General features: G+C 41.5%; 1 protein-coding gene across 2 annotated transcripts; it reads right to left on the reverse strand.

The window, feature by feature from the left end:
- Nucleotides 1-304: 304 nt before the first annotated feature.
- Nucleotides 305-14,557, reverse strand: LOC142486116 (cell adhesion molecule CEACAM6-like). 2 transcript variants are annotated; one of them, XM_075584784.1, is made up of 6 exons: nucleotides 14,228-14,557; nucleotides 4,923-5,252; nucleotides 4,173-4,442; nucleotides 3,168-3,244; nucleotides 2,756-2,797; nucleotides 305-2,160 (listed from the first exon to the last, which is right to left on the reverse strand). In XM_075584784.1, exons 1-6 carry the CDS (start codon nucleotides 14,250-14,252, stop codon nucleotides 2,119-2,121), a joined length of 786 nt encoding a protein of 261 aa, XP_075440899.1. In that variant the 5' UTR covers nucleotides 14,253-14,557; the 3' UTR covers nucleotides 305-2,118. The 2 variants fall into 2 exon arrangements, with proteins under 2 accessions (XP_075440899.1, XP_075440900.1); XM_075584785.1 differs by lacking the exon at nucleotides 305-2,160 and adding an exon at nucleotides 2,178-2,614.
- Between the last annotated feature and the right edge of the window lie 94 nt (nucleotides 14,558-14,651).

Here is a 14,651-nt window from a genome sequence, read left to right on the forward strand (position 1 = left end):
AGGGGCTCTGGAGCCAATCTCTCAGGCAGCCATTCCCCTTCCAGTAATACTTTCTTAAGGGCGAGCAGCTGTCATCCTCATGCCATGTTCAGGGGAATACCTAAGAGCCAATTTATTAGAGCACGCCACAATTGTTCTAGTGATGATGAATTCAAATTAAAATCCAATGATCTTTAGTCGTTTTTTACAGAGAGGTTATAAACAGGAGGATTTAGATAGATCTTTGAAGGAGGTCTCAGCTATGGCTAGAAATACCTTACTGAGACAAAAATCTTTTAAAAGAATAATATCCAATGATAGTCCTTCCTTTATTACGCCTTTCAGGAGACAAGCACAGTCAATTAAAACCATCCTTAAAAAAAACATTGGAATATTTTGTCTTTAGATCCAGTGTTAAAACCATACGTGTCTACAGGCCCTAATGTCATATTCAAACGTGCCAAAACATTGGCCAATACACTATCACCCAGTCTATTTAGATCTGAGACGAGGTGACACCCACATTACCTAAGGGAACATACTCATACACTAGTTGTAAAGTATGTGTACATATGAATCAAATTAAAATGTTTAAATCTTCTGTCACAAGAATGACCTATAATGTACAAACCTTTATTAACTGTAATTCCACTTACATTGTTTATTTGTTAAAATGCAGTTGTGGACGTCAATACGTCGGAAGGACGATTAGACACTTAAAAATTAGAATTTTAGAGCACCTGAGATTAATTCGTAATAAAGATCAAAATCATCCGGTACCAAAACATTTTTCTAATTGTCCCTATGGTAGTGAAAACCTCTTTACATTTCAAGGTATTGAACAAATCCCCTTATCACCAAGAGGTGGAGAAAGAACTAAATTTTTAGATAAACGTGAATCCTACTAGATTTATACACTTAGAACTAGAGAACCGCTTGGCATGAACATTGATTGGGATACAAGTCATTTTTTATAGTTTTTTTTGAATAATTTATTTTGTTTAAATTACATAATTAATGATAATTTATTCAATATTTGAAGGAATTATTCTTTTTCTATTATAAATAATAAAATCATTGATTTTTCTTTTACTTCTTAAGATATATATATATATTACAGTGGTTGACAAATCACCAAAAAATCTACTCGCCACACAAAAAAAATATCTACTCGCCACCTAGTACCAAACGTGTGCTGCTTGGGCCAATATTTACTCGGCCGGGGGTTAAATCCACTCGCCCGGGGCGATCGTGCGCTCTTTTTCCCAATGCTATGTATGTCAACATCTCAATGATATCATTTTGGGTCATTTTTATGTTTGAGGACATGCATTTAGCTATATGTTTGTTATATAAACTATAAGTAAATTACCATCTTTATAGTGGACATATAATTATCTATTTACCACTATCTGCATATTTCCTCTTTATTAATAATGTGTTCTCCTTTGAACCAACAAGGTATTTACTTTTCTCTGAATTTATGCTATATAAGCATTTAATGTAATAAGACTTATTGGTTATTACTAACATCTAATGAGTAATCATAAGTGTATACTAAATATTGATTATTTCATACTGGAAGGTTATTTTTTCCATTCTGTGGTTGCTTAACTCAGGCAAATTGCTGCTTAAGCAAGATCAACTTCGTTTTAAAATCGTGTATTTACATACTATTTGTGTGCTGTTCATGTGTGTTTTAAATAAAGTTTGTTTTAGAACAAAAGTTAGAACTGGTATACCACCTGACTTGCTCAGCCTATGGCTGTGTACGTTGCGTCACCGCTGGTTGATGACGTCACACCCGATAGCGCGATGGACAATTCAGGTAAGTATAAATAGGCAGCATTTGTACTATCTTGTCACCTTGAGAAAGTGCCCTGTGCACGAAACGCGTAGGTGCGTTCGTGTTGTCCTGTTACTGTTTGCCTAGCCTGCAATAAACCAGACCTTTATTGCAAATTTGGAGTGTGCGCTTTCTTCCTGCTGTTCCGGTCAAGTTTGGAGCTGGATTCTTCTGCCAGTGCTGCCCATCATCTACCATTGTTCCACGAATGAAGGAGGCAGCCAGGAATCCTGGGACAAGGCGACTGCGGCAGAAAGAGACGCCATTACTGCGGCAGTTGCCAATCAGGTTCCTTACGGATCATTTTGTGGTGGCTGGTAATCCAATTCTCTCTGCTGGAAATGAAACAGGAAAGGTAACGCTTTTTGCAACTTTTCCCTCCCCTAACCCTTTCACTGCCAGAGAGGCCAGCAACGCATTGCAGAGCAACACGCAGGGAGACAGCACTGCCGGTCAGGGCAATATAACACCAACACCACGGATCAGGGTGCATTAACCCCACCGCCGGGGAGGGTGACACACCCCCACGCAGCGCGATGTGTTACTGGTCTGGCAGTGAAAGGATTAAACGTATCAGCAAAGCACATAGGAGCCGGGTTCACTCTGTATGTGCTATACAAGACATTGAGAATCACTTGTATCTAACACAGATTGCTGCCCTCTGCCTACAGCTACAATGTAACTACCTTCTGTATATCAAGAGCTGCAATGTTGTGTATTGGGGTTTGAAAAGTAGGCCCAGCACAGACAGATCCCGGGAGTTTATCTGCAGGAAGATGGTTCGGGGACCTGTGGAAGACCAGCAGACACTCATGGGAAGTTTACCTGTGTGACCCCTGTCTAATGGGATAACAAGCGCTGATACATTTCAGATTACATATTTTATTGGATTCATGCTGCTACAGCGTTACCAAATGTAATAATACTTACTGAGAGGAGGCAGATCTGTTGCAACCTTTTATAAAAATACACCTGTAAAATAAACAAAGATGTGTGTGAAATAGAAATGTAGCAAAAGTACACGTTCTTATTGCCTATTTAAGCACGTTCTTTGTTTGTTTGTCCTACTGTTTCAGAAATACAGTCAAAATGATATTGAACTCATCATAAAACACTTAACCCTTCAGAGGAAATGTTTTATAAAACTAATAATCATAAAAGGCTTCATCTTGCTATCTCATTGTCCATTAAAAATAAAAACAATAATTAGAGTGCAAGCTCTTCAGGCTAGAGGTCACCGTTACATGTGCCGAGTACACAGCGGTGTGCTCTGAATACTACACAGGAATTCTTGTTATACAGAACACACAGCCGTGAGAACGAATAAGCAGAAATTACTCACAATCAATGCACATACTGGCCAGAGAAAGATTGCAGGAATCAGTAAGAAGTGGTGTCTCTTGTGAGGTGATTCTGGTGCTGAATAAGAGGGGAAAATAAAATCAGTCCGACTCTTTTTATAGCAACTGTTTGTATCTCTGGAGCTCTATACACAGGATTGTACATCATTAATAAATCAGAACATTCCAATTAGCAATGCTAAGTCCAGTTCATAAACCCCACATGACACAGATGTTGTTACATGGGTGAGTGCCCCTTTTTATTTGAGCCGGCTAAGGTTCACCACAGAATAGATAAGTCTGTAGTACAACTTATATAACATATTGTTGCCATCTATAGTCCACAGCGATATATAGTCTGAGGAACTCATGTATGTCAAAGCATAAAGTGAAACTGTGGGTGCTCATATACTAAATCTGTCCCTGGTACCGGGCTGTATGTAGAACAGGAACGATGTAAAGATTGTGCAGAGGAGCAGTGTGTCGATGTTTGTGTCACAATGCGCAGGATTTTACACCTCACCTGCAGGACTGCGCATCCTTGGGAAGCATTTGGATGAAAATATATGAAATTAGAGTCAAAGAATTTCACCCAAATATCCACACGTTCAAAATGAAAGGTTACCCGAGATCTAGAAAACATGAATATCACTTAGAGGACAGGGTGTAAAACGACTGAGGCTAAAGGGTCGGTCCCAGATCAGACCAAAGTGACGTGTTTAACGAGTTAAAGGGTGACCCACATAGGAACAAGAGAATTAAAGGGGGAGGGGGGGGTTAGAGAAGATGGCATATTACTGAGTGCTTTCATGGAACTCTCTCAAAGTGGGAGCGCACAATAAAACCTAAACAGAAAAACATGCGAAAAAAGCCACAAGTGCACAGCCACAGAAACCCCGCCACTGCAAAGTGAAAAAATACAAAACAAGCCCATTTTCATATATACCATAAGAGGGTAAATGCAGTCACCGTGTGTGGATACACAGCACCATTATATAACATAGTACCTTTTACTGTAAGGCTGGTTTTGGTGTGATTCATACTGAGCGGGTTGTTGACTTCACAGGAGTATTCTCCGCTGTGCATTACAGTGGCGTTTCTAATAATCAGTATAGCGTTATTGTTGTGGTAGCCATAGTGTTCGTCTTCTAGAATGGGCTGCTTGTCCTTGTACCATGTATAATTACACCCGTTCACGACAGGCACATTGCAGACGAAAGCGATGTCTGTGCCAGATACAGTGGAGTAGTACGTAATGCGAGGGGTAGGGAGACGCTCTGAAAGACATATCACAGGGTGAGACATCCGTGTACCAGACCTTGGGAGAACCACATTAAGGGTAATTCAGTGCTCGTGTCTACATGGAGTTATAGGAGGCGTTATACAGAGGTTATAAGAAGCAATAGGAGGCGTTCTAGGAGCAGTTATTATCCTTTGTACTGATGTAAGTAGTCCAAAACAAATCTTTCTAGATATGAGATAGGAGACAATGTCTACATGATACATTAAAGCAGCCTCTGCCCCAGAAACCTGAGAGTTTAACTCACTGGGCTCCGGGAGAGCTATTCAAACCCATAACTCCATTCAGAAGATTACAGTATTAAGAGTAAAAACAGCATCAGAAATTTAATAACAGATCTCTTTATCAGAAAAATAAATAAAGTGACCAACGTAAACTGCTTTCTTAACTGAATTATTTCTCAAACTAATTAGAGGGGATGGGGAGGAGGACATGAGAAGCAAAATCTAAGACTTACCGAGAACCACGAGTGTCGCTGCTTCCTCTTTGTCACTGTGTGCACATTTCACCTTATATACTCCGCTGTCTGTAGTTTTTAGGGCATGGATTTCCACCGAGCGGTTCTCAGATATGAAGGACACACGATTCTTATAAGCACCGTTACCAGAGCATTGCGACTTTCCAACAGAGCAGTCAAAAGCACCGACCTCTTCTGAAGAGGAGTCCAACACACGCCCCATGATATTCGCACAGCTTTTATCCTCGCCTAAAAAAGGAATCTTGACCGATTCACCCTCCAGAGCATAAAGCATTTTAGGCCGGACTGTAATCAGTAAACAGAACAACACTGAAAAATGAGAGAGAGAAAAAAAGTTATGTTTTTAGAAAATACATAGATTTTCATGTCTTTAGCACCTACTCTGTATACAGCTCTTTCATGAGATATTACATACAATACTGGGAAATATAATGTGGGATACAAACAGTCAGGAAAACAATTAGGAGAAAGGAGTTCTTGTCCCATAGACCATATCACTCTTCAGCATCGAGCAGCCTGTAACTCTTTCAGTCTTGTGCCCTTTTGGGAGTAACAAGACGACAACATTCCTTCGTCTCTTAGCATCAATAAACTTGCTATTTTGACTCGGCCCCCGAAAAACTTTAAGACAATGTGAACTTTTGATAAATATTATATTTATACTGACTTAAAAAAAAAGGTATCCTTCGCTCGTGTCAGTCTTCTGTGCGAATGTAATGGTGAGATTGTACACCATTCTATCAAAATAAAAGGAACAGACGTTTCCCCCCCCCCCCCCCCAGTTTAATCTGTTAGGTCAGTATAGTATGCAGACGGCAATGTTGCAATTGCAGTTCAAACCCTGGTACCTCACTCCACGTACTGTAGCAGGAGGACATTGTGTGTCACAAGTAATGGTAAATCTGAAGAAGATTAGGCAGAAACCTGCGCTGAGAACTTCTAAAGCCAGCAAGTAGCATCTTCAGATAGGACGAATACTCAATTAGCTCATCCCCACTATACCGCTTACAGTAAAACAGTAAGGCTCATCTACAGATAATTCTGCAGGGTCTGTTTGGCCAAATTACAGAACATGATGTGGTCCTGAGAGGTTCCACTACAGTATTACCCCATTTTCCTGAAGTGGAGTGGCTCAATGAGTAAAGACAGACTGATAACGACAGTCTGAAGCAGGGGGGCCTGGTTTGGATCCCAGTGTCGGCCCTTTGTAACTTTGGGCAAGTCACTTTATCTCCCTGGGCCTCAGACACCAACAAATAGAATGTAAGCTCTATGAGACAGGGACGTGTGCCTGCAAAAAGTCTATGTACAGCGCTGTGTACACTGTCAGCTCTATACAAGAAAACACATAAGACACACAGTGTCTTGCTTATTAAAAGCAGGAATCCTATCTTCCCACTTTTTTGTTTTTGTTTTGTTCTATTCTAGCTCCAGGTCCTCGTCTGTTCCTGGTATAGTTTAAGGCCCGTAATATAGTGCGCCACTTATAATTAACACAGCCAAAGCCTGACTTTATATAGTTTGGCCGCACGCGCCAGTGAGCGTTGAGCCAGCAGACCGGAGGAAAGACTCTGAAGAGTCTTTTCGCACTGCTGCTGCCGCTCGACGTCACACACTATTACCCAGAATATATGTATATTATGTGTATGAGTAACACACGTGTGTGTGTGTGTGTGTGTGTGTGTGTCTCCTTGGTGCAATTGTACCATTTTAGCTCCACTTTTTGATTTTGATCCATAGCCCCTGATGTGATTTAATGTATGCAAAATATGGTGATGTAGCATGACCAAATACTGGCAAGGATTTTACAAAGACAATAATGTATGTTTTAAAGACTCTCTCAAATATTTTGGTAAAGAGAAAAAATGTGTACGATTGTACACGCACCTAAGTGCAATTGGGGTGCGCTAGGTATAGCCACAGGCTACTCCATATAAGTATATGAAGTTCCCAATATTGTCTAGGGGTGTGAATTACAGACCAGTTATGACCTCTATTATTATGAAGTCACAAAACTCAAAACACATTAAAAGATATATTATTAGGAATAAAATTCTGGAAGCCAATATTCATAAAAACACAAAACAAAGGATGTATAAATAATAAAAAGTATTAAATGATAACCACTGGTAGCTCTTATCCCTAAGAGATGCAGACTGGAAGCTAAGCACATATAGACAAATCACCCGTCAGTCCTTTGAGTAACCAGTTAAGTTAGGCTTGTTCTATAGTGCTCGCGATTCCTCCGACGTACGCGCGCGTCAATCATAGTTGGCCGTGTTTGACATCCGTTTGTATAGGTGGGACGCGCGCGCACGGCCGTGAGCGGTGGCGCGGCAGACAGGAGAAAATAAAATAAAGTATATTTTCGCGCTACTGCTGCCGAGCCGCAGGCTAATCAGAGCGCGCCCCAACGCTGTGACTTCATAATCACGCCCCATAGCCGCCCACAATATCTAAACGACACGGACGCGCCACGTGCACCAGCGCGCACTATACAGCAGCCCTTAGAGTGCTGACAGGTGGGCAGGATTAGTGATTTCAGTCCTCCTGTAGTGTGAGATAATCTTGTGTGTGAAGTAATGCTGCCCCACAAGGAGAGGATACCACGCCTCTAGTTTAGAGATAACCTCAAATGGAAAGAAAAAAGGATGTAAAGGGGGCAATGAAGCGTTTATAAACTTTATGTATCGCCATAGGTGGCCAAAGACAATAAAATACAATAACGTGTTGTTTCCCCAATTTCTTCCTGCTGTGACATCAGCAGGCCGGGCGCCCAGTATCCTCGTCTGTCTTTCCAGCCGATACTGCAGCTCACGGAGTGGCTTGTGGGAGCTTCACGGCGGTCTGTGCTTAGCTCCTCCTCCTACGCGTTTCCCCACGTAATGCGGCTTCGCCAGGGATGGGTCTGCATCTCTCATTACCCCAATAAATACTTCCATTAATTGCAAGATTCAAAACACAGGTTTCAATTACTTTACTGATTTGTACCATTGTTATTTGTTTGTTGCAATATAATTGCACTTAGTATTTGAATAGTGTGGCTACCAGTGGTAAACGTATGAACCTTACATTTGTAAAATAAAATATTTCCTCTTCTCTGCTTATTATTTTTCGTTTTTTATTTTTTGCTTTTTATTTTGCCTCAGTGACCATGTTCTAAGCAACATCCCATTCAGCGCTTTTTATACTTTTTTGTTATTTTCTCTCTGCTTATTATGTTGCTTCATGCTGCCAGTAAATGGTTATCTTTTAAAATGTGGACATAAAGTATATTTAACATTGATTGTAATAATAAAATTAAACTCTCTCTCTCTCTCACACACAATTGTTGCCAGTATTACCTATACAAACCAGGGACAAGGTAAGGGGAATGGGGATTGGGATGGGAGGAGACCTCGCTACTGCCCGTGACTCAGGTGCTGCGACCAGGGGAAATAGGCAACAGTAAACAGGGAGAAAAAGAACCCCTATGTTGGGAGCACTCAGCGGCTAATGATACTGATGTGAGAGTATATAATGTAATCTTTTAAAGAACACAATCTGTTATAGTGATGTATAGTGAATTTAAGGATAAAAACAACTTTATTGGGAGAAATCCTCAAATAAAATGGATGTCCTAAATAAATGATATATCCTAAATAAGCGGCGAATTAAAATGCAATGAAGGTGGGGTGAGCCAATGGAACAATGAGTCTAATACAGTTCTAGGTTATCTGGATACCCTCCAATGTAATAGGTAAGTGTATACCAAATATTTAGAGGAAATAGAATGCAGTTGTAACATAACCATATATAATGTCACACATAAGTCCAGTGCTCTGCATTAACTATAAGGCTCAGTGCTGCTCTTCACAAACAGCTGGCTCAAGGTGTGAAAAGTATATTCTTATCAACACAATCTATATAGTCAAAGACTGTGAACAACTCTTAGGAACCAGTGCTGCGAGTCTAACAAAAAGGCAGCATGATTATCTGCCCAGATGTTTTAGCAGACAACGACTTGTGCCCGGTGTTAAGTACCCTCACAATACGGTAGACGTCAGACTCCTGAGATCAAAATTACCACAGGATATCACATGTATAAACACTCTAAAAACCATACATTTATGGTGATGGAAATGTAGAGAAAGCAGTGGTACTGGTGTCCAGTGCCCACACAGTGTATCTACAGCAAACTGATTATGTGGATAGTGATATATCTAATGCGTCATTATACCATATAAGTGTGAGCAATACTAAGGCAAAAGGCATTAGAGAACATAAAACAAATTGGGCATGTCTGCTGCACTAAACCTTAGCCATAAAACTACAGATAGCCTAAACTCTACCCTCCTGAGGCGCATAACATACAGACCGTAAGAGTCTGGGAGCCGGATAACTTCTCAATGTTTAGAGACAGTGAGTAACCGGAAGTGACGAACCCGGAAGTTTAGGCACACGTCACCAATGACGTCACTACGTCCTTAAGTTGCCAACGTACGTTTCGCTGTCAAGCTTCTTCTTAGGCTGGTTTAAGCACTCCCCTATCCCTGCCATTTAAAGGGAAAACGGGGCTAGCTGATTGGCCAAGAGCAGTGTAGGTTACACGTAACGTAACATAGGTATACTCAATTGGGTATAAGGTGAATGGAAGACTTGTTCACTGGGGACCCCTAGTGGTCATTTAAAAGGACTTGCACAATCTGTCACTACAGGCTATATTAACTGATCAAGGTATACAGGCATACCCCGGTTTAAGGACACTCACTTTAAGTACATTCGCCCAATAGGCAAACGGCAGCTCACGCATGCGCCTGTCAGCACGTCCTGAACAGCAATACCGTCTCCTTACCTGCACCGAAGCTGTGTGCAAGCGGGGAGACTATAGAGCCTATTACACATGCGTTATTTACATCAGTTATGCACGTGTATGACGATTGCAGTACAGTACATGCATCGATAAGTGGGGAAACGGTAGTGCTTCACTTTAAGTACATTTTCGCTTTACATACATGCTCCGGTCCCATTGCGTACGTTAATGCGGGGTATGCCTGTATGTAGTTTATGAATCAAGGTGTTTAAATAAAAGGGATAAAACACAAACCCCTCATTTAACCCTTGAGGGGAAAGTGTCCCAAGTGTATAAATCCACCTTGATTCCTTTCGGAGCAATACCTGATCCCAATCTCCTTTCCTTTGGTCCAAGGAAAATTGGTCTATGCCTGTAAAGGACAGAACTGTGCTGTCCCCTTGATGGTTCTCCAGGACGTGTCTAGCTAGTGGTGTGTCCTGATGATTTCGGATGTTGCCTAGATGTTCTAGAACCCGTATTCTAAAAGGACGTCTGGTCTTGCCTACGTACTTTTTGCGGCAGATACAGGTTATCAGGTATACAACACCCGCGGATCTACAACTTATGTAGCGCCTAATATCAAACCTCCTAGTATCATTCCAATTTTGGGAGGTTTTGGAGCTTTTGATAAATTTGCAGGCCTTACAATTATGACAGCTGAAACATCCTATTGGTTTACTTGGTAACCATGTGCTGATTGTTTTGTCCTTTACAAAGTGACTCTTGACAAAATGGTCTCAAAGGTTTTTAGCCCTTCTAGATGTAAGTTCAGGGTATGATTTAAGTATGTCACTGAGATCGGGATCAGACTGTAGGATGTGCCAGTGTGTCTGGAAAATCCTTTTGGCTAAGTGCCATTTGGTGTTGTAAGTACCAATAAACCTTATACAATTAGTTGGTAAGTCTTTAGGGGTATCCTTGAGTAAACTTTCTCTAGGGGTGTTTTTTGCCCTCTTGTAAGCCCTTTTAACACTGTTCTTACTGTAGCCCCGTGTGTAGAATCTATCCTTCATGAGGTTTGCTTGTATTTCAAATTCGGAGGATGAGGTGCAGTTCCTCCGAATGCGAAGGAACTGTCCCACTGGGATGTTGGTAATTAATTTTCGGGGATGATGACTATTGGCTCGTAGTATGCTGTTTGTAGCTGTTTTCTTTCTGAATGTAGTAGATGACAGATAACCATTTTCCTTTATAGATATTTTCAGATCCAAGAAGGTAATCTCCGTTGGACCGATATCACAGGTGAGTTTGAAGTTGTTAGCGTTCGTATTGAGAATAGTAATAAATTCCAGAAGTAGTTTTTGTGTACCATTCCAAAGTATAATGATATCATCTATGAACCTATACCATAGTTGGATATGATTGGTATAGTGTTCTAGAGTGTCGGTAAAAACTACTTCCGCTTCCCACCAGCCCAGGTACAGATTAGCATATGATGGGGCACATTTTGTCCCCATTGCTGTACCCTGGGTCTGGTGGTAGAGCTTGTCATTGAACCAAAAATAATTTCTGGTTAGTACAAATTGGAGTAGCTTTAAAACAAACTCATTGTGACACCCTAAGTTTGTGCCTCGGGTACTAAGGAAATAGGATACAGCTAACAACCCTGTTTTGTGTGGTATACTAGTGTATAGCCCTTCCACATCCAGAGACACCAAGATAGTATCTGTGGTGACATTGATGTCCTCTATCTTACAGAGTATATCCTTTGTGTCCCTGAAATATGAGGGAAGGGCTATAACAAAGGGTCGTAAAATACAGTCAACATAGTCACTGGCATTTTCTGTCAAACTCCCTATGCCAGAGACGATTGGTCGTCCTGGCGGTGGTACCTTACCCTTGTGTATCTTGGGTAAGCTATATAGAGTGGCAATTTTGGGGTGTTTGACCAAGATAAAGTCTTTTTCCTTTTCTGTGATTACTTTATCTACCCAGGCATTGGTAAGTATCTCAGTAAGTTCTAAGTTGAAATTGGCAGTGGGATCAGTTTTGAGCACTGTGTAGCAGGTCCTATCTGATAACAATCGTTCGTTTTCAATCAGATAGTCATTGCTATTGAGAATAACCACATTCCCCCCTTTGTCCAAGGGTTTGATGGTTATTGTTTTATTCTCTTTAAGCTCATTTAATGCGAGTCTTTCATCATTGCTCAAATTGTCAATGTGGTTACATGAAGATTTATTAAGGATTTCAAGATCCTTTGTAACCAAGTTTACAAATACTGCAACGCTAGAGCTTAGATCAAGGGAGGGCATGAATTTAGATTTTGGTCTCAGTGTTGTAAAAGGGCCCTCACCTAGTGGTGTATCTGATCTCGCCATAAGTTCCATAAGGGTATCAAGGTTTTGTCTACTTAATAGGTCCACGGGTTCAAGGTCTAAATCTTCAGAGATCTTGTCATCTCTTCGCTTAAACATTTTATGTAAAAGCAATTTTCTTGCGAAAAGATTCAGGTCCTTGACCCATTCGAATATATCGAACTGGCCAGTAGGAGAAAATGATAATCCCTTTAGTAGAACACTGGTGTGTTTGGGTTGTAATTCGAAGTCTGAGAGATTGATAATTTGACTTTCGTCAGATACACTAGTGATAGCAGTCATGTCTGTGTGTCTAGTACCGTCTCCTGCTCTTGTACCTCCTGGTTTGCCATTCCCCCCTGTTTCTTCCTTGACCTCTTTTGTCCCCTCCTTGTCTCCCCTTCCCCTGTATGGGGTATAGGACCCTGTTGCCTCTAAAAAAGGGTTAGATTCCTGTTGTCTTGTTTGCATGTGATGTTTATTTTGTTTGGGGTGCTCTTCAATGTCAGAAGTCTCATACTCTGTTGAGGTCTCTAAAGTTTCATGTGTGGTAGTAGTGGACTTAGTTCTTTTCAAATGATATTTATAAATGTTACAATCTTTAAAATCTTTTTTATCCCTTTGATATTTTTTGTCTGCTAAAACATCTGGGCAGATAATCATGCTGCCTTTTTGTTAGACTCGCAGCACTGGTTCCTAAGAGTTGTTCACAGTCATTGATTATATAGATTGTGTTGATAAGAATGTACTTTTCACACCTTGAGCCAGCTGTTTGTGAAGAGCAGCACTGAGCCTTATAGTTAATGCAGAGCACTGGACTTATGTGTGACATTATATATGGTTATGTTACAACTGCATTCTATTTCCTCTAAATATTTGGTATACACTTACCTATTACATTGGAGGGTATCCAGATAACCTAGAACTGTATTAGACTCATTGTTCCATTGGCTCACCCCACCTTCATTGCATTTTAATTCGCCGCTTATTTAGGATATATCATTTATTTAGGACATTCATTTTATTTGAGGATTTCTCCCAATAAAGTTGTTTTTATCCTTAAATTCACTATACATCACTATAACAGATTGTGTTCTTTAAAAGATTACATTATATATTCTCACATCAGTATCATTAGCCGCTGAGTGCTCCCAACATAGGGGTTCTTTTTCTCCCTGTTTACAGTATTACCTATACATACACCATAAGGGATTACTCTTAGGCTGCGCTTATAGTGCCGGCGGCGCGACATCGCCCGACATCAAATGCATTGTCACGTGCACTTATAGTAAGCACGACGGAGCGACGCAAATTCTTTAAGCCGGACAAATGTGATTTTTCTGAGGCTGTCGACACATGTGACAGAGTCTGAACCAATCAATGACTTGGTCACCCGCAACGTCGCCGCAAAGCAAAATACAATTTTCGCTAGCTGCGACAGGTGAAGTCAGGCGTCGCTGTCGCGGGCACTATAGGTGCGGCCTTAGATGCTCAATTGTGATACATGGTTATATATTGGTTTGATATTATAGCAAGTGTTTAAACACCAATAAGTGTTCTAAATCTCCATCCATACTATAAATCATAATCCCTACCCAGCAGGGATATGTATAGGTGTATAGTCACTGATGGGGGAAGGTATAGGATGGCAGAAGCATACTTTTCCCCCTCTGTGCTGCTGTGGATGTATAGGCCCCCATTCCCAATTCTCACCTTCCTTATCTCTGTTTTAACACCCTTCCAGTGCCTTCCCCACCTCAAATACATCTCTCTGTGCTACATTCTTTTTTTTTTCCCTTCCCTTTTCTAATCCCTGTCTAAGTCATAGAAACCTTTGTATACCAGTATTGCTGACCTGAGGAAGAGAGGAAAACTCTCGAAAGCTTGTCCTATAACATAAATTGTTAGTCCAAAAAAAAGGTATCACCTAATAATGAAGAACTCATTTATTCTGCACTAAGTATTTAGACATATTTGTATTTACATTGTATACAGTTTAATAAAGGGTTTTTTTTCATGGGATTTTGATGACATCAGGCGGAGGGGGAGAAATTTCACGGATGAAAAGGGGGGCTCGGCATAAAAAGTTTGCTCACCCCTGGTGTAGAGGACAGGAAGATACCAGCCTTAAACTATGGAGGGACTCCACTTACCTGTCAGCTGCAGGACGACGGCCATTCTTGTATCAACCAGTTCAAAGCGGAGACCCCGGCCATCTGACACAAGGCCCCGCCCAGAGATGACGCTGGACAACCGCAGCCATTGAAGTACCAGGCCCCGCCCATTTCTTCCCGACCGTAGAGCCTCGCTACGCGCAAACCGCGCGTTCTCTCTCCGCCTCCACCGTCACCCCGAGAGCCTGACACGTTAAGGGCGATCCTCCCCATCCTCCTAGCTCCTTCCGGGAGGCGGCTGCGCGACCAGCCCGGAACGCGCCCTTCCTCCGGGCTTCTTCTCCTTCACCCGACTGACTGTGCGGCGCTTTCAGCCAATCAGCTATGCTTTGTGCCTGACGTCATGGCACCGCCCCACACGTCAAGGCCGTGCCCCCTCACGTCAAGGCCGTGCCCCCTCACG

Source organism: Ascaphus truei, unplaced genomic scaffold (assembly GCF_040206685.1).
Source record: "Ascaphus truei isolate aAscTru1 unplaced genomic scaffold, aAscTru1.hap1 HAP1_SCAFFOLD_748, whole genome shotgun sequence".
Lineage (NCBI taxonomy): Eukaryota > Metazoa > Chordata > Amphibia > Anura > Ascaphidae > Ascaphus > Ascaphus truei.